General features: G+C 48.7%; 1 protein-coding gene across 1 annotated transcript in view; it reads left to right on the top strand.

Annotated features, from left to right (window-relative positions):
• Positions 1-1,055: 1,055 nt before the first annotated feature.
• IGFBP2 (insulin like growth factor binding protein 2) overlaps positions 1,056-25,352 on the top strand; it is a 56,237-nt gene continuing 31,940 nt past the window's right edge. Inside the window, exon 1 of the mRNA XM_058027918.1 lies at positions 1,056-1,455. Coding sequence (XP_057883901.1) covers positions 1,056-1,455 — 400 coding nt within the window. The remainder of the gene's footprint in view (positions 1,456-25,352) is intronic.

Raw genomic sequence — 25,352 nt, 5'->3', positions numbered from 1 at the left:
AAAATGGGCATTTCATACCAAAACGCCCAAAGCTCAGAGACCTGTTTTTGTGCCTCTGGTTGTACCCCACTTTTGGTTACCTTCATGAGGCAGTTCCACATGGAGGTGCTGAGTCAGCTGTAATTTGATCAGGAGGCAAAATACCCTGTGGGCAGCCAGGCTGAAGACTTGAGGCATCCCTATGGGCATGGAGTGCTGGGTCTCCAAGAGGTCTCTCCCAACTGCAGGGTCCTGTTTCTATGGAGGCATGGTGGCTCCCAGGACCAACATTTGGTGAGCAACTGGGTGTTGGGACTGTCCCTGAGTTCAGGTGTCAGCCCCCATGCCCGTGGTGGCACCTGGACTGAAATGAGGCCGCTTGTGCCAGGCCTGGCCCTTTTGTGGCAGCAGGGTGAGAGCGGGCCCTCGCTTAACCCCCCAGCTCCCCTCGCTGTTGGGGTGTGGAGATCACCCAGTTCCCCCTCTCGGAGCACGTGCTGTGAGGCACGTCCCCAGCCCTCTGGTGGGGTGGGATCTCCATCCCTCCCTGTTCCAGGTGTGTCTGTGAGGCGGGTCTGGGTTCCCGTCGTGTTTAGCCCCGCCGTATTCAGCGGGCAGACCCCCATCCCTAGAGGGATGTGTCTCCCACTACAGTAGGCCCTCGCCCCGTGTCGGTCAGGCTCCCCATTCCTCTCTGCTCATCCCAATCCCGTGTGCGGCTGGCCCCAGCCCACTCTGGGTCTGATCGCCGCTCCCCACCGGGAGGGCCAGCCCCGACCCCCGCAGGGGAACGGGGGCGGGCACGGGGGCGGCTCTAGGACCCAGCGGCGGCGCGGCGCGCCCGGCCCCGCTCAGCTCCGCTCAGCTGCTCTCAGTCCGACACCGCGCCGAGCCGAGCCGAGCCGAGGCGTGCTGTGCTGTGCCGTGGCTGTGCCTCGCCGGGCCGTGCCGTGCCTCGCCGGGCCGTGCCACGCCGCCTGGTTCCGCTCCGCTCCTCTCCTCTCCGCCCCGCGCCGCCCCGCCGGGGGGCCGAGCGGCGCGTCCACCTGCCGGCCCCGCCGCCCGTCAGTCCCGCCATGGCGCTCGGCGGGGTCGGGCGCGGCGCGGCGCGGGCCGCCTGGCCGCGGCTGCTGCTGGCGGCGGCGGCGGCGGCGCTGGCGCTGGCGGGGCCGGCGCTGCCCGAGGTGCTGTTCCGCTGCCCGCCCTGCACGGCGGAGCGCCTGGCCGCCTGCCCCCCGGCCGCCCGCCCGCCCTGCCCCGAGCTGGTGCGGGAGCCGGGCTGCGGCTGCTGCCCGGTGTGCGCCCGCCTGGAGGCCGAGGCGTGCGGTGTCTACACGCCGCGCTGCGCCGCCGGTTTGCGCTGCTACCCCGACCCCGGCGCCGAGCTGCCCCTGCAAGCCCTGGTGCAGGGACAGGGCACCTGCGCCCGCCGCCGCGACACGGCCGAGTACGGCGCCAGCGCCGAGCGCCCCGCAGGTGAGCAGCGCCCGGCCCCGGCCTCCGCGGGTCCGGCACGGCGCGCCGGGAGCCGCGCACCGGGGACGGGGCACCGAGCGCTCTGCGCGGCGCGCCAGGGACCGGGCACTGCGCCCCGGGGACCTGGGACTGGGCACCGCCGTCCGGGCTTCGGGCGCTGGGGACAGTGCACCGTGCATCGCTCACCGGGTACCGGGCGCTGGGGACAGGTGGGCGCTGGACACCGCGCCCTTGGGAACGTGTGCCGGGGCAGCACCGGGGTGGCGGAACGTCCAGGGGACAAAGGAATCCTAAAGGGGAATCAAGGGGGTCCTCCCGGGGCAGAGCGACCCCGCGGGAGGGCAGACATGAGGGATCCCTGCGGGAGAGGAGCGAGAGTAAGTCCAGGGAAGCACAAAGAGGGAGGGAATGAAAGGGGCTGGAGCGGGGAAAAAGCATGAGAGCATCCCTGAGGTGGGCATAATGGGGTGTTCGGGGGTGCAGTTACTTCGGGCTTAGAGAGGTTTGCTTGGTATGGGGCAAGAACCCCAGGGGTGGAATGTAACGAGGGGGGCGAGGGGGAATGCAGGGACTGCTCCAGGGGGCAGGCTGGAGGTTGGGATCTTTTAGGAGAAAAAACCCACCATGGGAGCAGATACGAGTGAACTTTGTGGAGATGCAGCTGAGAGATAGGGAGGGTCCTTTGGGGAGCAGAGAGAAGTGAGCGTTCAGATTTGTGTTTGGTGGAAGAATAAAACCACCCTGAAGGGTGACGGATGCCCCACAGATAAGGAGAGAGGTGGTGTGGGAGGACCATGTGCTGCCTGGTGGGAAGGGGGAAGCTAAGGGACTGCCATGTGAAGAACCTGTTCCCTATGGCCACCCTTCCAGCAGAGTCCACCTTGGAGATGAGGTGACCTCTGCCAGCTCCCGTGGGGGTCCTGGCCCCCTCAGGCTCTCCTTCTCCGGGAACTGGGTGCAGGGACAAGAGGAATGCCTCCCGGGGACACAGCCTCGGGCACAGGGACACCAACAGGCTCCTGACCTGTTGCTGTGATTGCCGTGGGAGGGAGCGCTCTTCGGGTTGCCGCTACAGCAGTGCTGGGATTTATTAATGCCTCCTCTCCCGTGCAATCGACTGAATTGACAAATCAGCTCTGGAAATTAACACTAGCACCTTCTCCTTTGTAATCACCCCTCCTTGACTTCTGCCTCCTTGCTGGTTTTGCTCCCCTGGCTGTAACTTGGGTTCTTGACCCTGTTTGCATAACTAGTTCAGCAGCACGACTTTGAACTCCCTCCCTTCCCTCTTGAGGCTTGATTTAAAAGCGCTCTGGACCGGGCTGTACCTCTTGGCTTCCCTCTCTTGGGGCTGGGAATGCAGCCAGGTACCTGTGCATGCTCCTCAGGGTACCTGTGCATGCTGCTCCGCTCGAGGAGGAGAGATGGAGAGAGCACAGTAAAGGAAAGGAAAAAGAGCAGCACGGAGAACTTTGCACGTTTCAAGCGGCTGCTTCACACAGCCAGGCTGTGACTGCTGCTGTCCCCACTCCTGTCCCCTCTCCTGTCCCCTCTCCTGTCCCCTCTCCTGTCCTTGCTCCCTTGCCCAGCTGTGAAGGGCTGTGGAGAGCCAGGACTCTGGAGAACAATGTTAATGCAAAATCTTCCTTGACTACAGAATATAAGTGTGAAGGGAATGAATTTTAGACTCTCCAGAAGAAGCCAAGGGCATTTAGATTTAAGGAATTTGGCACTGACTTCCAGGCTTATGCTTTTACAAAAAGCTGGGGTGAGTGGAGGGCATTGCAGTGATGGGCTGAGAGGTGATTTTCTGAGTTAGTGCTTCTTTTTTTTTTTACAGACTTTAATTCAGAATTATGTTAACTTCACTCAGCATTTTGTTTGATTGGAATATCTTTATTCCTTTACAATGAGTGTGATTTATTTGATTATATCTCTGTGGATAATACACACACACACAAATAGCACACTGTAAGAACCCTATAATGTATGTGGTGTTCTGCAATATCCATAGGGGGTGAATAATCAAAATACTGGCACATCCTTAACCAGCGTGATGTGAAACATGCAGCTGGAATATTCACAGTTGAGCATGTCTTGGCAGAGGAGCTTGGACATCCAGAAAAGGGTTTGTGCTCTTCAGATTACAAAACTTTTAACAGGTTATTGTAGCCATTAGGAAAAAAAAATCCCAACCAAAACAACAACAAAAACAAAATCCGAATCTGCCAGCTTCACTTGATACTGTTCCCTTTAGACTGTCATCTTTGATCCCATCTGCACTTGCTTGCTAAACATATATGAGGGAGCTGAGTTTGCTTTTAGTTTTAAGCCTTGAGAGGGAAAGCACTCTGGCACCCAAAAGAGCAGGGACTGGAATTTGCTTTCAAATGCTGATGTTAAGCCAGTTTCAAGAGTGCCCCAAGAGCAAGTTTTTGCCTGCAAAAAGCAGGTGTTGAGGGCTTTTTGGTGTGGTTGGTTTTGTGGTGCCTTTTTTTTTTTTCCTTTTAAAATGTGCTTAAAGGTATTTACCCTTTTTCCCCTTTCCAGCTTGAAAAGGCTCCTTTGGCTGATTCAGGACTGGAATGCAGAGCTCGTGCTATTCCTAAATTAAGAGGTTGGCAAGTTTTTTTGTCCCTGATGAGAGGCAGAAGGATTGCCGAAATGAAACAAGGAATAAAACTCTGCAAATTCTCCTGCTATGGCTCCAGCATTGTTTAGTCTTCCACTAAGGTCTGTAAAGCCAATCCTGAAATGGTTGTAGGCGGAAAGTAACATAAACCACCATGTAGCTAAGGAGCAAGGGATGTTGCTCATTGCACAAGAGGCTTTGGGTATTTTGGAGATGTTGGGAATGTTGGAACAAAACAGCAGCAGTCTGTGGAAATCAGTCTGAGAACTTCTCCCCTCCCAGGGGAGGCGAGTGCATCAACCCCCATCAGTGGTGGGAGTGAGGTGGAGACTCAGCATCTACAGGGATCAGGGCCTTTTAGGTAGTTCTGGTGCCTCTGGACCTCATTCCATTGCAGTTTGTTTCGGGTCATGGTGTAACAAATTCCTGTACTTCTGACTGGAACCGCCTGACCTGGGGACAGAATTGTTACTGTGTGTGCAGAGCTGGTCTTGAGTGTGCTTATTCTCTCAGCACCTCAGCAAGATTATCACAGTGTTTTGCAGATGGTGTAAATGATGTGCCCAAGGTCCTCCAGGACACAGGGAGCAGAGTGAGGACTGTCTTTTCATTGTGTTAGTCTGTGTCCTGGCAGAAAATATCTTAGTCCCTGCAGCCACCTTCTACACCCTCTATTCAAAACAGGGCTAAGGTGGCCATATGGGTCTTGTAGACACAGTGTGATTTGAGAGGCATTTTAGGTAGCACTGGGGTCTTTCAAACCCTCCAGTCTCAGCCAGAGGGTGGGGATTCTGCCTTCTGTTTTAGCCATGATGAACTGGAATCAGGGGCTTGTGTGGTGTTGTCTAACTCTCAGCTTCCATGTCCTTTGCCCTTCCTTCTGCTGGTTCAGCTCTCACGTTATGTCAGAGCAGGCTGGTTCAGGAGATAGTCCTGCTGCAAGCTAGCCTTAAAAAACAAGTGTCAGGTCAATGACCTGAACTGGCTTAAGGTGCAGCAGGGTGCCCAGCAGGATGCCAAGTGCTGTTTCCAGGTGGGAACTTATGCTAAGAGGTGGAGCAGGGCAGATCTCAGTGATGTCGGCAAATGCCCTAGATTGTTTTACCCAAGCTGTGAGAATAGTTGAAGTACATATTTTCTCCTAATGGAGACAAGATCCTTGGAATAAAACTTGTTCCACTCTTAAAAAATGTTTCTTGAGCCACTGTTCAAAGCTGACCAGTTGAAGGAATTTTTTTTTCCCTTTGCCAATTCAGTTCAATTGTGTTTGTAGCATTACTTTGTTGTTGGGATACTTGTACTAATTTAGTGGGATATGTCTCAGAGCCCACTGCTAGCTAATGAGTCCTGCTTTGGAATCTCACTTACTTATTAAAACTAATGTGTTTTTTCAGTCCATGCCAGTGCAAAGTAACCTTTCCAAAGGGAAAGAGAGCTGTGAAAAGAATGTGGCTGCAAGCAAACTTGAACTTAAAGGTCTGGAGTTGCCTCACTCACCTGACCAGAGTCTCCACTTTGAACTTCCATGACACGAAAACAGTGTCAAAATAGTTAACTGTTAAAAACACAGCTTGTTTTAGCATCCAGCTAAAATCCTTATTTGGGTAGCTCCAAATGCCACACATCCTTCCTTACAGGTCAGATGTCAAAACCTTCATTTCCCCTTGGCAGGCAGCTGCTAAAAGACAGTTTAATGTATTGCTTGAAAACACAGAAGACTCTGAGGTTGGAGGTAGCATAATGTAACTGGAATTTTAACAGCAACTTGAAAACCATGCCAGTAATGCTATGAATGCATTTTTCATTTCTACTGAATTGCCAGGAAGACTTCTGCTTTTCTCTTGCTTTTATAAGGAAATGAAGCATCCGTCATGATCTGCATGTGCATGTGTGTATCTGTCCTTCCGCCCCCACAACTTCTGACCCTGTCAGTCAAGCTGGTGGGTCCGATGCAGCAGTGGATGTCCTAAAAGTACTGCATTGCTAAAACATGGCTGAGGAGCAGAGGAGAGCCAGGCTGTGAGGGTCCCCCCCATCCTGTGCTGGAAGCACACGAGCAAGAGGGAGGTTAGTTATGGGTGCAGCAGTCAGGCTTTCAGCCCGATTTGTGCAAGCTTGGGCATTACCACACACCAGGGAAGCTGACTACCAGACCCAGATCCACAGGGGTGTGTTACTGTGTCCATAGCTACTGCAGCGGCTCTGCCCAGGATTAGCTGAACATCTGCACAGCTCCTTGCCTTGGAAGAAATTATTAAAAGTCAAATGCAATTAGGAACAGCTGTAGGGATTATAGGTGAATGAGAAAACCACACAGTTCATCTGTCCTCATTGCCTCTGGGGCTTTGCCAGGAGGTGGACCAGGGCTTCAGGCTCATCTGTGGCAGCTGTGTCTGGTCAAGAGCTAACCTGGTCGTCTTTTAAGTATTAAGACAATAAATAACACCTTTGTGAAGCAGCTTATTGAAAATAATGCTACCCCCTTCCACAGTCCCACTGGAGTTTGCCGTGGTGAGAGTGCTGCTGGTGTGAAAATGGTGGTTTGGAGGGAGAGGGAAGCCTGGGAAGATTTCAAGGCTCTGACCCAAAGCAGAAATGTGTTTTCATGCTGTCCCTTGGCAAATGATCTGTTTCCTTCTTGCCCTTTGCAGTTGTTTCCTTTCCTCTGGATTTCAGGCTTATACTCACTGAGTATGGTATTTGTCAAGGGAACAGCAAGAAGCCCCGTCTGTGAGAAAGTCCATGTCGTTTGTTTTATCCACATCCAGGAATTGAGCTGAGATAAACAATTCAGGAGGCAAAACAGTGAAAACTGGAATGTGAGAGGTGTCTTTGTGTATGGCTCTGTACTAGACCTGGCTGCAGTATCATCTGGGTCTAATTTATCTGCCCGATGGGTAGCTGTTGCTGTTATCCACAAACACAGCTGGATTTGTGAAGGCAGGGTTTCATCCCAGCAGCTAGCAGCATTCCTGTACCTGCTTTTCCTGGTCATGTGTTCTGAGCTATGGAGCTAGGAGAAACAGTAGTTTCCTTGATGGATTTTTTAAATTTCTATTTGGATTAGACAATTCTAAGCTTTCTGAACATGGTGACATCTGCCTTTCCTGCTGGGACTCCTTCAGGGAGGATCTTTTGCTCTAAGCAGACAGAATAAGAGAAAGACCAAGGTAGAATGTAAAGATGCTGTATAAAGCATTTCTGTTACAGGAGGAAGGCTGAGTTTGGTGGTGTATTGCATTTTCAGGCATAAGAATTCCTGTTTTCTTTCCTTAAATTGGGGTGAGATATGTAACTGTGATTAAGTGTCTGCTTAGCAGACCCTTTCTGTACTAGAGAGATGCAAATCCATTGCCATTGCTTGCACTTCCACTATCACTTCCACCCATCTTCATCCTGGCTCTCCCCTGGGGAGGTGCTGCCGGAATCAGTGTCCCTATGGAATCAGTGTCCCTGTGAGGGTGCCCTTTAGCAGCACATACTGAACACATTGTACTTTCCAATTTGTTCTCTTTGACTGTTTGTGTCTGCCAGAAGGGGCAGGTTAGTCCTGAGGCCTGCATTAGTGTCTTCCCGTGTGAGGGAGCTGTAGTACATGTGTGCAACAACATGAGTGCTGAGTGTGCTGTGGGATTGGGGGGCTGACCATGCTGCATGGCCCTGCTCTGCACTTGGGAGAGAAGGAAAAATCCTTGCTAGCAGTTCTAACATATTGTGCAGATCATTCTGCTGGCAGCCTCGTGCCACTTTACTCCCCGTGCACATTTCTCATGCTCTGTTGTACAGGTCTTCGTTTTTGTTTGGACCCACAGATCCATGATAAGAAATTTACCCAACCAAATCTTCACTTTTCTGGAAGGATGAGTTTTCTGCCAATTTATCAGATTTCAAATCTAGTCTTATTATTCTTTCTACAAAGACAAATTACCTTCAGTAGACCAAGTCTGACTGAAACATCTCTGCCTACTTTCAGCAGTCACTGCCAGCAAGCTGGAAGGTGTTTCTCATTCACAAACTGGCCAAGCGTGACCTCATTAAAGGTTGAGTTGACACCCAATTACAAGAACACGTGATGTGATGGCTATCCTAGGTAAAGGCTGAGGAAAAAAGGGTTAGTGAACAGTTATCAGAGCTTTGCTGCAGCCCAGCATTTGACTGCTCTTTGTAATTGCATTATTGATTGATTTCTGCTCAGTGCTTTGCCAGACATGTCATTTAGTGAGAAAGATGAAGTCTCTTGTTGCATCAGCTTATGGTAGCAATAAATTGTTTAAGAAAGGAAAGGATCAGGAATTACATGCCTTTGTTATGGACTGAAATTCTGGGAGACATCAGGTCACTTTTATAAGCCTTGAACTGTCCTCTGACATTGCAGCTTTTATTCTGAAGAAAGCTGCACTGTGCCTCTTGGCTGGTGAGGGAACAAGTTCACTGCCTGGTGCTCTCTGTAGTCAAAGATCCCATTAATTCTGCCGGCTGCAAGGAATGATTTCTTGGTATTTCATTCTGGACTGTAATTGAGAGTGACACAAAGCACTGGTGGGAATTGGACTGTGTTGAAATCCCTGCTTTTTCTGTTTTCTGCAGATAAACCAGCTCAGGTGGGATGAGGGTATTTCTAATGCTCTGCCCTTGAAATTTATAATATTTTCAACACCTTACTGGCTGGAGGCTATTTTAGAGAGGTGTCTTTGAGCCTCCTTGCAGCTTGTCCTTCTGCTGCAGGATGTCTACAACATTGACACACTGCACTCACTTGCATAACAACATGTGTGGGATTACATGTCCTGTAATATAATGAAAATTCATAAAGCTTTGCCCAGTATTTTTGCTCCAGACTACAGCGAGATTTCCCAGTATGATGTTGCTGGTCAGGCTTCAGCCAGAAGTCTGCTCTCAGCTCTCCTGGCTAGCTGTAGAAGGCTTAGTCCGAGCTGATGAATTTCTCTTGGCTTGGTGAGGAGATTGAAGCCTTCCTTCCCTTGTTTTCTCCTTGCTGTTTTCTAACAAGAAAAGAGTGAGCATCTGACATCCATTTCTTCAGGAGTGCTTGCTGCTCAGTCTGAGCTGACTGGTGAGTTGTTGACTGGTAGTGTTCCTCTTCTTTTGGCCATAAAGAACAGGACTGCTTCTATGGCTTCTGCAGGGGTGGTTTGGGTAGGATTTTGTTTAGGCAGAAATCCAGGTTGTTACAGACTATTACAGAGATCATTAGAGCAGAAGATCTGGTTTTCTAGTGGTGTTTAGGGACTATTGCCATTCCTGGGACAGGATGCTGGGTCAGCAGTACAGGTACTAATTAGAGGCTAACCCACCAATTCATCACTGAATTTAAAGAGCAGTCTGGGGCTGGGAGAGAAAAGTGAGACTAGAGCAAAATGTTGCCTTCTTACAGGCCAGCTCACTGTGGGAATTCTGAGTCATTTTGTTATTGTTGATTTTAGTAACTAAAATCAGTGTATTCTCTCCTTTTTTTCCTTGCCAGACCCCACACACCCTGTCACCCCAAGCTTTCAGATTCCATTAATTCTTGTGCACCAAGGGATTTTGGTTGATTAGATTCTTTCTCTGCAGAGGAGCCCAGCTTCCCACTGCCTGCAGATGGGACCTGTAAAGCTCAGCTGCCTCACACACCCAGCTGGGTGGTGGGAACACAGCTTCAGATGTCTTCAGGACAAACTGGGTGCCCTGTTCCTTTCAGAGCACCTGTTGCTGAGAGCATGGCCAGGACTGGGCAGGTGGAAAGCAACTGGTCTACTGAGCTTTGAATAAAGCCAAAATGCCTGTTTTGGGCTAGGAAGGTCTAGATGTCTCTGTACATTACTGAGGCATGGTTGGTCTGTGGGCATGGGGAGGAATTTGGCATGAAGCCCTCTGAAGCAACTGTCTTGTGTAGTAAAACTCGGGCTGTGGGAGTCGGTGTGAGGAAATCACAACATCCACTTTGGTTTCTGCAGGCTCTGTCCCGGGGGCTGGTTGGGTGTTGCAGGAGGCCACAGGAATCCTGCTTGTGACCACAGCTAGATTAATGGCCGCTTGGGCAGCTTTTCAGAAGTGAGGAATTTGTCCACTTTCACAATAGTGGGTAGAAATTCCACATGAATTAATTAGTCTTATTACAGGACTTGTCCTTCCTGCTTCTCCAGGGCTGCCTGAAACACTGAACACATTACATGAAGAAATGGAAACAGTACTAAAAATAAGCACTGGTATTCCAAGCCTTTGTGAGGATACACACAGAGTATACTGACATCCTCCACCAGATGTGTTTCCCAAGCTGTGGCTTTTGGCCAGATGAGATCTAAACCCGAGTTTTAGATCAATTGCAGCCACTTAAACACCCCTGCCTGCTCCAGTCTTCTCTCATCCTCTTATTCCCTGCTCAGTTTAGGCTGTTCATCTAGGCTTTGTAATTACTCACACAATTTCAGTTTGATGCTGTGTTCAGATCTGACCCTTGGATGTTGCACAGTGAAGGCTGTGCATTTCAGCCTCCTCTCCCCATTAGAATGGGTTTCCTACCTTGCAAGGACACTGTTGGCTTTTATGGCAGTGAAGTACTTGGAAGTACCCTTGTGAAAGGTGCTCTGCACTTGAGTTGTGGTGGCATGGGACTTTGGAAATATTTGATTGAGTGTAGTCAGAGTAATGTTAGACTGAGTAAATATTTTGGGAACCCAGAGCCAATAATTTTCCCTTGCTTAGGTTTGTGGGGGGTCAGCCTGCAGAAATTTACCACCTCTCACATGGTTTTAAACAAATGTTGTGCGTGGACTCAGTGTGCTTTTATTTTAATCCCTTTTTAGAAGTGCTGATGTTGTCTTGAGATTTGCCCTGCTGGTAAGGGCAGGTGTACTGCTTGCTGGTCATTCCAGTGTTTGCTTCATGAACATTGCTGCAGATACTGTGGTTGGATGGACTCATTTTGAGTCCGACCCCTCCTTTCTGCTCAGCCCCACCTTTGTGATCCAGGCTTGGCTTGTGCTTTTTGGATGAAGGGAGTTCAACATGAGAAGGCTGACCAGTGAGGTGGCAAAGTTCCTGCAGGTCCCACGGCACAGAGTGGTATGGTTTGTGATCAACTCTCTTGAGAATTGTGGCCCTTATCCTGGACTATTGCCAAATGAGCTAACAAGGACTGAAACACAGAATTTCCAGCATTAACAAAATGTGCCTGTACAAAGAGTAAAAAATGCAAATGCTGACATAGTTTCTTCTAATCTCAGATGAGTGGAAAGCTTCTGTTGTTCTAATAATGTTTGTTGTAGATTTCAGTCACTGCTTTCCTTCACTTTTCTGCTTATTCTGTTTATCATGCTGATTTCAAGGATTTCTTACCTTACTTACCTTACTCTTAGTCTGCTCCTGCACATCTGAAACTGACCTTTGCCAATTCAGACTGCACTGAAGGTATGACAGGGCAGTAGGTGATCCTGGCCGAATGTCTGTCACATTCGTAATCTGGCCTTGGGTGACAGCCAGCGATGCACAAACTGGGGATTCACGAAAAGAGTTTGGAGTGAGCCTTGAGAGGTGGGAACAGTGCTATGGAAACCCATCATGCTGCTGATGCTGCTCAGCCCACGATTTCAGGGATTTCCGAAGCACAGCCTGCTCTGCTGGCTGCTCACAAAGGTGTCTTCATTTTTTGGTGAGCTGCCCTGACTTCCAGCAGGGCAGACAAACCCACAGTGATGTCTGTGTACATCAGTCCTGTGTCTTGAGGCTTCAGCTGCGGTGAGAAGGGAGGTCCCATCTCTTGGGCTGTGCCCAGTGGAAGAACAGCCCTGCCCAGATCTGTTTTTATCCTTAGCTACAGGGTGTGCTAAGAGGGTTGAGCCTCTGGCTTGTCATTGTCAGCAGTATCCTGTCCCCTGGAGCTGATCTGCCCTAGCAGAACTAAAATGTCTCAGCTGACCTAAAAAACTGCTTGTAATTGAAATGCAGTGGCCCCCATAAATATTTAACCGAGTGTGTGTTTTGCGGTGCATTTTTTTTTTTCCAGTTCTTCTCTTTTGCTTTTCCCTGCCTGTGTGTGGATAATCAACTGAATGCACATTCCCTCCATGGCATCCTGTGATGAAATGGCATTTTTGGCAGTTAAGTGATGCATCTTGCTTGTCTTCCATCATCATCGTGTTTAAGATGGATATCAAGCTCAGTGTTGAGTGTATGAATGCTCCTGTGGGAATGTTTACACTCCCCTACAGGCTGCCCACTGCCATGCAAACCACATCCTGACAACCAGTGTGCAGCCTACATTAAGATTTTGCAACTCTGCTGTTGAAGCAGTGGACTCCCATCAGATGAGGGAAGTTACCAAAGTTTTCCCAAGAAACAGCTGTGGATGGATTGGACTTCAGGTTGTGAGGCAGAAGGAGCCTGCAATGCAAGGCTGGAATTAGTGCAGTCAGACAGTAACAAAGGTGTCTCTGTGAGCAGCCGGCACACTGGGCTGAGCTTTGGAAATCCCTGAAATCGTGACCTGAGCTGGGCTGGCTGCCTGATACCAGTACCTTCTGCAAGGTGTGCAGCCTGCCCTGCAGTGGAGTCACCCCAGCTGGGATGCTCTCCTTTCTCCAGCTGTGGAAGCATGCACTATGCCTGAAGGACATGTAGCCAGAGCCTGGCAGGGACTAGGACAGTGCAGATCAGACTGCTCCTGTGGTGGAGTTAGGCTGGGCGTGCTGCAAAGCCTTTGGAAAGGGTCACCCATAATCACAGCTTAACCCGGAGCAAATGTGATTTCCCATTGTGACAGAATTAACGGCTGCATTTCAGAGCTGGAGAGGTGTTGGTTCCCCTCTGATCTGAGCCCAGTGCAGATGCAAGGGCAGTGCTGCCATCCTGTCCTGGCTGACATGTCCTGGAGAGAGTGGAGCTGTGCTGTTCTCAGCTGGGGTCAGACCCTGGGCCAGAATTGCAGGTTTGCCCTTTTCCCAGACAGACACATGCATCTGTTTAAGCCAGCCAAGGCACAGGGAGAGTGAGACTGAATCTCCCCAAAACCACCCCTATATCCCAAGGACCTGACATGGGGGCCACAGGAGTGGGATGAGACACCAGAATTTGAGGACACACATGTTGCAATGCTGCCTGGAGGGTGCTTCTGTCCAGGGGCTTTCCTGTGGAGAGACATAGCCGGGGAAGCAGAAACAGCAAGTGACTAAATGTCACGGTTACATTCCTGCCATCTGAAAAGAATTCCCTATTTTCTTTTGGCTGCAAAAATTAACTTCCCTTTTCTCCTCTCTGAGCGGGCGAGCTGGCTCCCGGTGGCTGTGCCCTCGTGGCGGATGCACAGGACGGTCCAGGTCAGACTGAAAGGAAAACTCTCCTACTGGGGGCTTTTCACTGTTGTGCTCCTTTCTAAAGAAAATGTGCAGGGCTTTTCTTGGCCCTTGTGAAGGCCAAGATGCAGGTCTGTAGCTGGAATAGGATAAGACTGGCCTCATTTGGGAGCTCTTCTGGGTTTTGAGCTGCTTGCTTCCCTTCTGCATCCCGCTGAGCTGTGTGGGGTGGGGGCTGGTGGCTGGCATCCGGCTTTTTGTTATTCATGTAATTAATCTCATTCCTCCCCGACTGTGGTTCTGCAGCCCCCAGGCACTGACTGGCTGTTTAGCCTCTGCTGCACAGTAAGAGCTCCACCTGGGAGTCAAGGAAACTGAGGCAGGTACAGCTGAGTGTGTTGTTTTTGGGTGTGCTTGTCCTTTGGTCCTGCTGGAAGATTCAGTAATGTACCTTAGGAGAGTAAGTTCCTTAGACTGAACAGCTTGCTAGTTGCTCCAGTGATGAGCACTACAGAAATGATGATGGTGCCACGTGTTGCCTAGTTTGAAAATGCCAGGGAGGGGAAAACACAGAAAAGGCTCCAGTGCAAAATTCCCTGTGATTTAAAAAATTTCTTTTGATACTCTTTGCAATAGCAGAAGTCTGGACTTTTGTGGGATGAGAGCCTGATGGGTAAGGAATGACTCAGCAGCTGCTCCACCTGGGAGTAGTCAAGAGCTTGGTCCTTTGACTTGCAAAATCTTTTGTGAGCCCTCTGGGATCCCCTTAGTGCCAAGAAGAAAATATGCATCATTATACCCGTGCTGACCATGTGCATTCAGGCCAGCATGCTCATCCCAGTCTCCCTTGCCTTTTTCCTTTGCTGCTTTTTTTTTTTTTCTTTTCTCTGGAGCCCTGTAGTTTTTTCCCATTGCATTTTTTTTTGGTCAACAAGTTTATTATTTTCCTGCTATGAGGTGCTGTGCTTTCTTTCTTCCTCTCGTGTTCTTGCTGCTTTTCTGCCAGCCTCATCTTCTCTCCCCAGGCTTGGTCTCATATTTGCTTCACATATTTTCAGCAGGGTGCTAGCAGGATTATTGTGACCTGTCTGGCTCAGTGAAGACCTGCTGCAACCTGCCATTCATTGATCCAGCGGGAAGAGCCGTCAAGGAGCGCTCCTGCCAGGTTGGGAGGGTCGGGCAGAGCTCTGCACAAGCGTGCCTGGGAGCTGTGCAGGTGACACTCTGGGTTTGGAGTGTGATGGAAGCCACGTGTTGGTTCCTGCTTGGGACTGATCCTTTTGGTTTGGCTGCCAAACCATTTGAAAGAAAACAAAAGGTAAAACTAAGGTTGTATTCTGGTAACTTTGCAATATTGACATTTCTCCTTGGAAACACAAAGGAACCTCAAAGCAAGCTTGCAGAGATATTTAGGGAGACCAGCAGCTAAAGAAGTTCACCACTTGAGCATCTTGACAGAAAGAAAAGGGAATTAACATCTACAGTCTCTAAAGCAATTCCAAAGAACATGCCACCAGTGATCCAGGGATGTGTGAAAAGTCATCCCAAACTCTTCCCATGCCTGAGAGGTGAAGCCAGGCTGTCTGGGCTCCCACACCGTAACACATGGGTTTTGCAAAACTCTGACATTTCAGTTGGCAAAAGCAGCTGGTGGTGTTTAGGGGAGAGCCTGGAGGAGCACAGTGATCCCTCTGGGCCTGATGAACCTCCCGAGCAGCAACTGCAGGAGCCAGCGGGATCTCTGGTTCAGTGGGTGTGGAAGACTTTAGTCCCAAATGGCCAAACTCTTGGTGGCTTGTGTTGTCATTGCTCCTCCAGTTCTTGCTGAAATTGGGCCATAAACATACCTCCTTGGTGGAGCTGCTGGCACACAGGCTCCCTCCACCCAACTGGCCCCAGAACTGACCACAATCTTCTATTTCTTTTCCTTCTAAAAGGACCAAAAAGAAGCATTGGGTTTGACCATAAGCCAGCCTTTTTGACTTGATTGCTGTTACTGCTGTGATTAAACCCAAACAAAACCAAAACCTGGAATGTTTTCTGTATGTCCAGTTTTAGTTCCTTTTTTTTTCCAGGTCATCAGCCAAACTAAACAGTTCCAAACAGACCCCAGGTGTTTGCACTGTCCTGCTTTTCATGAAAATGCACAGTTCCTTTATAAAAATGTGTGCAAGAATTTGGGGTTTTCCTACTCGCTCTCTTTCTTAAGGGCATTCAAAGAGAGATCCTCTTAGTTATAGCTGTACAGAGATGTCTTTATCCTGGCACTGTCTCTCTCCAAGGCAGGACAAGGAGAAGCCATCAGGAAGCTGTGGAAAGAGCAGTGTGACTGAAGACCAAAGTGAACTTAGGAGCAGAGCCCTCCAATGAAGTTATCCTGGGGGTAGTGTCGACCCTCTGGGTGGGTTAAATGTCTGCATCTATAGCCACCCCCTTTCTCCCCTCCTGCAAACCGAGCAGAGCTTTGCTGGAAGCCCATCCCAAACATGAGGCTGGTGGCTTGTAAAGTGGTGCCAATCCAGTACCTGGACTGCACTTGGACCAGTGCCCATCCACTTTCCAGAGTGGGGGAGTCAAGTCCACAGGGAAGATTTTTCCAGGTTTCAGTGAGTCGAGTGACCATTATGGCATGTGGGCTGAGACATATGTGGACTTTTATGTCTTGGCTCTTTTTCTCCAATTACCTGAGGTGCTGTCTGTCGTCTCAGCATGTAATTCCTCCCTGCTTTGCATCATAATTCCAGCCAGTGCAAATTGCTCTCCTCCTCCGCTGATATCCGTTCTGTTCTCTGACTTAGCATTTCTGCTGCTGCTGAGTTCTGGCCTTCCCCCTTTGGGGGCTGGCACCCACCAAACCCAGCTGAGAATGTGGCCCTTTGTGCTGGAGCTGCTTGCAGGAGCTGGGGAGCTTTGCCTTCCCTGCTGCGAGCCTTTTTGGCTGGAGAACGTGTGCCCTTTCCTGGTGGGGAGGGATTTAGGGGTGAGGGGGAGGTGAGAGCGCTCCTTGTGCTGGAAGAAAAATGATGAATGACTCTCTTGTGCTTCTGAACAAAACCAGGAAATGGGGGGGGGAAGCAAAAAAAAAGAGGAAATGAGAAACAGTAAAGAGGCCTCCCCCGCCTTCATATAAGCAATCACTCCACAGCATCTGGAGCCCAGTAAAAGGGCTGTTCCCAGGAGACCTCACACTCAACAGCCACACAGATCTCCTTTATTGCACCCTCTTGGGGACTGCACCCTCACCCTCCTCCCCTGTGCTGACCCTGCACCTCAAACCAGCCTTACAAGGGCGAACTGAAGCTCAGTTTCCATGGCCATGAGCTCCAGAGATGCTCGAGTGTGGCTCGGCTGGCAGGGCCTAGGTCCACCCCAAGGATGTGGTTGTGATGCTGTCGAAGCAGCTGGAGCACCTGCATGCTGTTTGTGCTGGCATGCTGCCTGGCAGCACCAGGGCACTGACAATTGTGGTACTCTTATCTGGTGTGAGATCTGCTGGAGTGCAGTCAGCTCTCCTGCTCCCTCCCCCAAAACTGTTCTGGATGCATTAGATGCAGTAGGGAAGAGCAGAGTGGGTCACTGCCCATTGTGGTGTCAGATTTTAAGCACCCTCCTTTGTTATTTGTTAAAAACCACATCTGGTAGGAGCCTCAGTAGGTTAAGCTCTTTCTTACTGTAACCTTGCTGGCATTGCTGGTTTAGCCATTGTGGAAGGGGCTTGTTTGCAGTAGGAAAACTGTTCCTGAGTGCAGCTTTAAAATCATAATGCAAGTTTCAGAAACAGAGACCCTGAGAGGGGAGTGGTTCCCATCAATTTCCAGATGGAGGTGATCACAGTTAATCACTGAGCATCTTTATGATCCCAGCCAAAACACTGGGTACTAATTTAGTTGTAGCTCTTACTCCTCTTTGGTGTTCATCAAGTCCCAATTGAATTTATATGTTAGGTGGGATGGGATTTGGTTGTTAGTTTCTCTTTCCTGAGCTGAGAGGAGCACCTCTTCTCCTGGATGTAAGTCAGTGAGCTGTTGTCCTCTAGTCTGGAGATGGGGAGTGTTTCTGATGTGGCATTTGGGTTTTCCCTGGGAATTTTTGGTGTTCAGGTCTCTGTAGCAGAACTGTTTGTCGCATAGGTAATGGAGATAGTGGGCAGCCTCTGTGGTGATGGATGTTTTTGTTGCTTATATCCAGAGATTATACTTTCACCAGGCTTCATTGCAGTGCTTATTCACCTGCTTGTGTGACCCCATTTTCATTCATACAAATCTGGAGGATTGAATGCATTATCTGAAGAATACATTATCTCTTTTTGTGGGCATGGGAAGAGAAAGTTTTCTATTGTGAAAAGTTAAATCACCGCTTTGAATATTTGCAGCTGTTGTTGAAATCCCCTCTTATCCCTTTGTCAGCACAAGGGAATCCTTATCCTGTTTCACAAATGCAATGTCCCTGACACATATCTCTGCCTGGCATGCTCCCAAAGAAGCTTCTTCTTGAGGGGCTGAGGAGAGGGATGGCTGGGCTCGCACAGGTGCTGACATGGAGGAAAGGCAGACATTGCAGAGGAGTCACAGACACCCCACTGTTTTGTGGAGAGACAGCAGTTATGTGACCAGTCCTTGAAGGAGGGCAGCTTATGATTTACCCCATTCTTCCTTTTGCCTTTACATGAGCAATGCTTTTAAAGCAGGGGTCTTGATGGCTGGGGAGGGGAGTGTGCTGAGTCAGCAGCTGTTGCTGAGATCAGACCCTGATGGGGGGTGTGAAGTTATGGGGATGCCTCAGGCCATTGAGCCTTCTCTGCTGGCTGCCCCTGTGTGAGGGGGGACCTTGTGCTCTCCTTAGTGCAAACCAGCAGCATTTGAGCCTGGTAAATTTACTTTCTCTGGATGTCACTTGGTTGGAAACCCTGGGTCAGTTGACTGGGTGACTGTTGCATTTTGGTCCTGAGCTCGTCAGAGTTAGATGGGCCCACTCAAAGTGAGAGAAATCTTAGGAATTGTCTTCCTTGGGAAAAGCTCCTGAGGGAAGTCTGACTCCTCTGTGGTTTCCATAACAGCATGCTGAGGTGTCTGCATGTCCTAATGTCTTACTAATTTGCCAGTGATGATTTTTTTTGAGTTATTTTAAACAGGCGCATTGTGCAACTAATGGGCTTTTTATTGGTGGTAAACAAGCCGAGCTAGACAGGAATGCTGCCGAGGCTGGACTGGCAGGCTTGCCTCTCAGTGCTGTAGAAATAACTTGTTCCTTTTTTTCCCTTAAAGAGGGAGAGAGAACCTGTGGCTCTTCTGCAGCCTGATGCTCCCCATGGAAGCAGTGGCAAAGCAGCTGAGGTGCACGCTCTGTACCTCATGGCCTGATTTTTGGGTCTAAAATTGCTTTCTGAATTGGCTTAAGGGACTGTAACCTTTGGTGGGAAGCCAGTGGCTTTGCCCACACACTATGGCTGGATGGTGCAGGGCCCAGTCCTCTCCTGGCCCAGAGAGCAGCTTGCTGCCAGGAGTGCCTGGGATGCTCAGGGCGGAATGCATGGAGCTGGTGCGTCTCCATTGGGGCTGTGGAAAACATAGTCTCTTATCACACCTCTTGCTTGATGGGGTCAAAACTGAGCACATAGAGCATTTCCTCACTCCTGGAGGGGAGTGAGGGCAGGTTGGATCAGCTCCACTCGGGGGAATGCAGGTACTGCCACAGAGTGTGTGGGCACTGTGGTGCCTGGCACTGCTCGCGCAGCGCTCGCTGCGGGGCCGTGTCTGGCCTCAGCCTCTGTCCCTGCACTGTGTGTGCCACCACCGGCCAGGATAACCTCAAGTGAAAAGTATCAGACTTCAGTGGCCAAGAAAAGAGTGCTGACCTATTTTGGACACTTATTTATATTCAAGTTGCTTCTCTCTGTCTCTGTGAAAAAGCTGTAGTGACTCCAATACTTTTAAAAAGTTTTTTCCCCTCCCTTAGCTTTTGTTTGTAACCGGATATGATCTAGGACTAACATCTGTATTTTTCAGTAGCCAGAATAAATGTCTTATTATCTTTTATTTTTCTTGCTCAAACAACACTTTTACGGAGCAAAGCCAGTTTTGTAATACAGCTAAGCATTTAGTTGCATTGTGTCTCAATTTTTACAGGTTCTCCTTTTATTAAAAGTCTTTACTATAATTCCCAGTTTTCAGACCAAAATGGAAAAAAGTTGGAAGTATGTCACTGCTATTTCTGATTGTGAGCAACAAAAAGTCATCTAATGTAAAGTCACAAAACTTCTGGAAAACTGTTTGTTTTTTGGGTTTCTTTTTTAGTACGGCTTCCTTCTGTCACTTATTGGCGGTTTGAATTTGCTGGAGTCTTGATTTTCTGAAGGATCTTACTGGTGAAAATGTTTTGGGTGTGGTTTTTTTGGGTGGTTTTTATTTTTTTCTGGTTTTGACAGCTATTTGCTAACTTGTTGTACTGCAGTTCACAGTTAATTTCTCATGTTTTTTAAAACTGAAGCTGTAGTTTCTCTTGACAAAATTCTGCTATTAGAATAATCATGAAATCTAAGCAGCTTGGTCTGGGTAGCTGTGTGCACTAACCTTAGGTGGATACTTGCAGTCCTGTAGGTTTTAGGATTTGCAATTCTGTCAACAGTAGGAATCTAAGTTAGATACTTAATCAGCAAGGAAAACAAAGGCAAATGCTATGAATATTCATAGTTCATCCATATAAATGATGGTTGTATCCATAATACTGTATTCCATAATTTTTTCTGCTTTAAGGTAGGAGGGGTTTATTGTCTATTTTTTTTTTTTGTAGTGTTGTGGTTGGATTTTTGTTTGTTGGCTTTTTTTTCTTTTTTCCTTTCTGTGTGTGTCTTTAAGACCTGAAAGAGTAAGGGTGAAAAAGCTTGCTTTATGGAAATTGCAAATCCTTTGGCTTCGCTACCTTGCAAACTCACTGAACAGTGCCAACCATGCACTGAACTAGCTGTGCCCTGTGCAAGTTCATCTACATGAAGATCCCATGCAACTCCCAGAAGGCCAGAAAGTGGGAGCCTTTCCATAATCCTTGCCTGCAGCTGGATTTGACCCAAAGTATATCTGAGAAAGATTATGGCATTTTCTCTGTTGAACAGAGTTTTGGTAGCTGTTGTGCTGTCACATCTGTGTTCTGTCTTTAGCGGCTGGCATGAAATTACCAGTTTGCATGCCCAGACAGACACACAGCCATTTGTACCCCTGTGTGCAGTGAAATGTCTGTGCATGGATGTGGCTGCATGGGATGATGCCATTGCACCGTGGCCGAAGGGCTGTGCTGGCTCCCTGGGCCGATGGCTCTGTGGCATCAAGTAAAGCTGCTCCTTCAGCATGGTCAGGCTGCAACTGTTGCTGCTGGTGAGGCTGGCCCTGTGCAGGGTTTTGGAGAGAAGGAGTACAAATTTTCCTATTCCTAAACTACAGTTTTCCTATTCTGGACATACATGGAAATGATTGTTAAATTTTCCTTGACTCCATCAAGGATTAGTCCCTTCGCACTTTGGCCTCATTATCTTCATGATTCGTGGTGATCTTGTGCATTTGGCTTCACACCTTACACACCAGAATGTCAGCATTAGGACAAATTTTTTGTAAAGTTACTGGGGAAAACTTATGGTTCCATGTTGTTAGTTTCTTGGAGACATTTGGATCCAAAGCTGAGGTTTGAGTGTTCTTTCGTTGTGTTGCTGCCACCATATTTGTCTCTAAGCAGGAACACAGATTAAATTACAGTGCACCTCTGATAATGTGCACATATGGCAACTCTCTGAAGTTTCATATTAATTTTTATGTTTCATGTGGTGAATAATCATGCTCACACATCCAGAGGGTTGAGGAAAGAACAGGACACAGTAATTGCTGGATATGAATTTCAAAATTCCCTGTGGAAGACTGTCTAATTAGATTTAATGAGCTAGCTGGTGAGCATGCGTGTGCATGTGTGCTTTCACCACCTCTCTTGAGCCAACTGGATCAGAAGTGCTTATGTGTGTCCGAGGTGAACTGGAGGAATATGTGGAAGAGATCTTTTTACACATGGAGAGTGCAGGTTTGAAGCAGACTTCTACCTGCTTTTCTCGTGTGTGTGCTGTAAAGAGGGACTTCCACCATGGAGGTGAAGCATTTGATATTACGGGTGGTAAATTGGAAGTGACTTCACTGTGGTTCCAGCTGCTTAGGTGAGGAGAGATGGGAGCAGAGTATCTGTGTCTGTATCTGTGCAGTTGGTGTCCCTTCCTCTGTAATGTACTCCTCAGAGCTGCTGGTGCAGGGGGTAGCAGAGCTACAGCAGGTCACAGGATGTGTTGCCACCGAGCTGCCAGGAGAAGGTTTTGAATTAGCTGGAGGCAAATGGTCAGTGGGGCTGGGATTTCTGTGAGCAAGGTGGATTACAGCCGTCAGGTTTGAACATTGCTGTATCTCTGATCTGCTCTGCTGGCTGGTTTCCCACCCCTCCATCACTGGAGACAGCCCTGAGGTGATTGTGTGCAGTTTGGCTTTTTTGCAGGGGTCATTGCCATGGGTCAGTGCTCTGTTTCCAAGAAGGACCAGAGTGAGCAGAGAGCTGTGCTGAGAGGGTGGCCATTTTAATGAGGGGGCTTCTGTGTGGTTTCTTCTTTCTTTTGTTTTTTTTTTTTTTTTTTTAATATTAATTAACCTTTGTTTTCTGTCAAGAAAGTTGTCCTGAAGCATGACTTAGCAAGGCAAACATGCCTGGACAAAGGAAGCATTAAGCCTGCACAGAGGGAGGGGAGAGGGTTACACCTCTAATTACTTTGTGTGCGTGTAATTTTTTTTTCCCCTCTGGTGACTGATGGGTCTTGAAAGGACTTGCCGGGGTTGGTGTGTGATTCAGCAGGGCAGAGCGTGTTCTGGGCTGAGGCTGCCGGCTGTCTGGCCCGGGATGCCAAGGGCAGGCGATGCCCTTGTGCCGGTGTTGCTCACGCCTGAGTCAGCACTTGTGCAGCACAGCTGCTGCCCAGCTGGGGGCCAGCCATGGGATTCAGCGCTCACACCCCAGCCCAGCTGGACAGGAGGATGCAGAGGCTTGGCTCTGCCATGTGAGCACTGTCTGGAGGGGGCTGGGGTGAGGCCATGTGGAGCAACATCTCCTGGTAGCAATGTGGGTGCTCAGAGCACTGGGTGTGAACGTGGGTGTGAAGCACTGAGCTGCCAAAGTGCTTATGCCAATGGAGGGGCTGGAGAGGGAGGCAATCCTGAACCCCTTTTGCACATCCCTATCCCCAAACAGGGAAAAAGGGATCAGTGCTCTCCCACTCTCCCAACAAACATCAGCCTACAAGCTAACCTGCCACCCTGTCTCTGGTCTTCCTGCTGGTCCTGGAGCCCATGGGTAGATACATAGCTCTCCTGAAAAAAATGGGACCTGAGATTGGCTAGGTAGGGAGTTAGAGCTCATGATGTGGGAATCAAGAAGAGGGAAGAGGGCAACTGAGGTGAAGGAGAAAAATGGGTAATAGGCAGTTGTGGGAGTGGTGTTCAGGGAAGAGGAGGAGAAGCTGGGGCTGCACAGAGGAAAGGAGGAACTTGTGGAGTGGGCTGCAGTCCTGGCCTCAAAACTGATGGATTAGAACGGCTTGGCAGAGAGTTGGGGATCTGGTTTTAGGCAAATAGTGTAAAATATGTGGAATTCAAGGAGGGAGCTCCAAAGCCAGTGGGCTTGGCTCCTAAAGCTCCCACAGGACCGAATGGATTTTAGTCGGCTTTCTGTAAAGGTTTTCTCTTTCCCACTAGTTTTTGGATCCATTGACCAACTTGCTGCTGGTGGGGCAGTGCAGAGGTCTCACTAATGATTTTCATCTTCAAAGTTTGCTAAAAATAAATGACCAGATAGAGGAGGAAAAGCCCTCTTAGTGTCCACTTGGAGAGGAAGGCTGCAGGATGGGTTCAACTGGAATATTAGACATCAGGACATCTGTGTGGGTGCTTAAGGGCAAAGATGCACTCTTTGGCAATACTGCTCCTGAGATGCCTGGCTGTCTTTGGGAAATGGTGCACTTTATGCATCAGAATCATGGAATCATTTGGGTTGGAAAAGGCCATTGAGTTCAACTATAAACCCAAAACTGCCAAGTTCTCCACTGAACCATGTCCCTAAGTTCCATATCTTTAAAATACCTTCAGTGGCAACACCACCCCTTCCCTGGGCAGTCCATTCCAATGTTTGGTAACCCTTTCTATGAAGAAATTTTCCCTGATATCCAATCTAAACCTCCCTTGCTACAGCTTAAGGGTATTTCCCCTTGTCCTATTTCTTGTTACAAGAAGGGCCAGAAGACATTATTGCAGAATTCTGTTTGGCATATGGAAAAAGCCTTACCCTTCCATGGCACTTGGGAGATGCAGGGGATGGGACCCTTCCTGAGCTGGGTGGTTCCAGATTTGAATCCTGTAATTTTAGATGTGAGGTTTCCCTGCTTCTGGGAATGAAACTCAGTAACTTAAGTATATCTTACTGTTTGAACTTTTTTTCCAGTCCCTTTCTTTTTTTCACCAATTCCTCTTTCCTGATGCTTTCATAAGTCTCAGTGATGCCTTGTGAAGGTTGACCTAGAACAGACGCTAGACAGAGTTATAGAATAAAGTAGGTATTTATTAGAAGGCCTCAATGGATACACCTTAGGCAGTACAAGAGCCCAGCCAGGGCTACACCCGAGATGAACCAAAATGGTCACAAAATGGACGAGCAGTCGTGGTGTCTCTCACTTGTGTAAGTTCTGGTCCATTTGCATATTGGAGTTAATTGTCCAATTATAGCTTTAGGTTATGAAGTCCCATTTTTCTTGTTTTTCTCACTTCATTCTGCTGTTGTTTATGCTCTTGGGCCTGAGATTTGGATCAGTTGTCCTTGGTCCTCAGCTAGAGAAGGAATTGTTTTGTCTCCCCACTCTGTGAAGAGAACTTACCATCCCCTTTTAGGAAGCTCAGAACTACAAACTAAAGCAGTGCAGAATCTGAAAAACATAAAAGCTAAAACCTGAGGCATCATCAGTGGCTTAGAGAAAATATTTTTCATATCTTCCTTCCTCCCCCCTGACAATCATCTCTTCTATTGTTTTCACGAGTGAAAAATTGTCTCTAGCAAAAGAGAATGAGAATCTTTGCCATTTTGAGCAAATTCTTGTCCTGCCAGGGTGGGGAAACCTATCAGTGTCACCTGTTTGGTTCCATCAGTTCTTCTCTGCTGATAGAAGATCAGCTGCATCTTGCAATTGAGTTTGGTTTTGGGTGTGGTTTTATTTTTGTTACAACAAACCAAAAAGCCCCGCCAAAAAAACCAAATATCCAAACCACCCATCTGTCTGGGAGTGCTTTCATTAAATGGAGCTGAGGGACCTGCAGTAAGCTACCTCTTCTGCAGGAATCTCTTTTGGTTTGAAAGGAATTATTCATGCAGTTACGCAATTCACGATGAATTTTCAATTTGTCACAGTTTTTCTCTGCCTCCTCCCTTTTGTCCACCAGCCTAACTAGGTTCCTGCTGAGTCTCTTCACTGACTGACATGCTTTAGCAAGAGTTCAAATGTGTAGGTGCAGTCCTGATCCAGCAGCCCTCTAGGGAGTGAGGGGTTGCAGTGTACAGTGAAGTCCTAGATTCTTACCAGTTTAAGGTCACACCTTCTGAGAGGAAAAGCCATCATTTTTCATCATGAATTCTTTTCTGAGAGCCTGTGGTTGCTTGGTGTCTTGGCTTTCCTCCCTTCATCTGTGTGGGAAAGTCAAGTGGTTCACATTCTTGCAGGAAGAAATCTTGGAAGCGGAGGACTGTGTGATCCTCTGCAGTCCCAACCTGAAGTGTGACTGAAGTGCACAGGTATGGGGGAAAATCTCAGAGTCTTCACTTCCTGAGTATCTGCTCAGATGGGTGGTAGCTGAGCTAGTGTTTCATTTTTCTCAAACAATTTCATATGTGGGATGGAGGTGTTGACTGCTCATCCTGATGTA

Source organism: Melospiza georgiana, chromosome 7 (assembly GCF_028018845.1).
Source record: "Melospiza georgiana isolate bMelGeo1 chromosome 7, bMelGeo1.pri, whole genome shotgun sequence".
Taxonomy (NCBI): domain Eukaryota; kingdom Metazoa; phylum Chordata; class Aves; order Passeriformes; family Passerellidae; genus Melospiza; species Melospiza georgiana.
The sequence above is the reverse complement of the archived record's forward strand: the minus strand, read 5'-3'. Positions and strand labels throughout refer to the sequence as shown.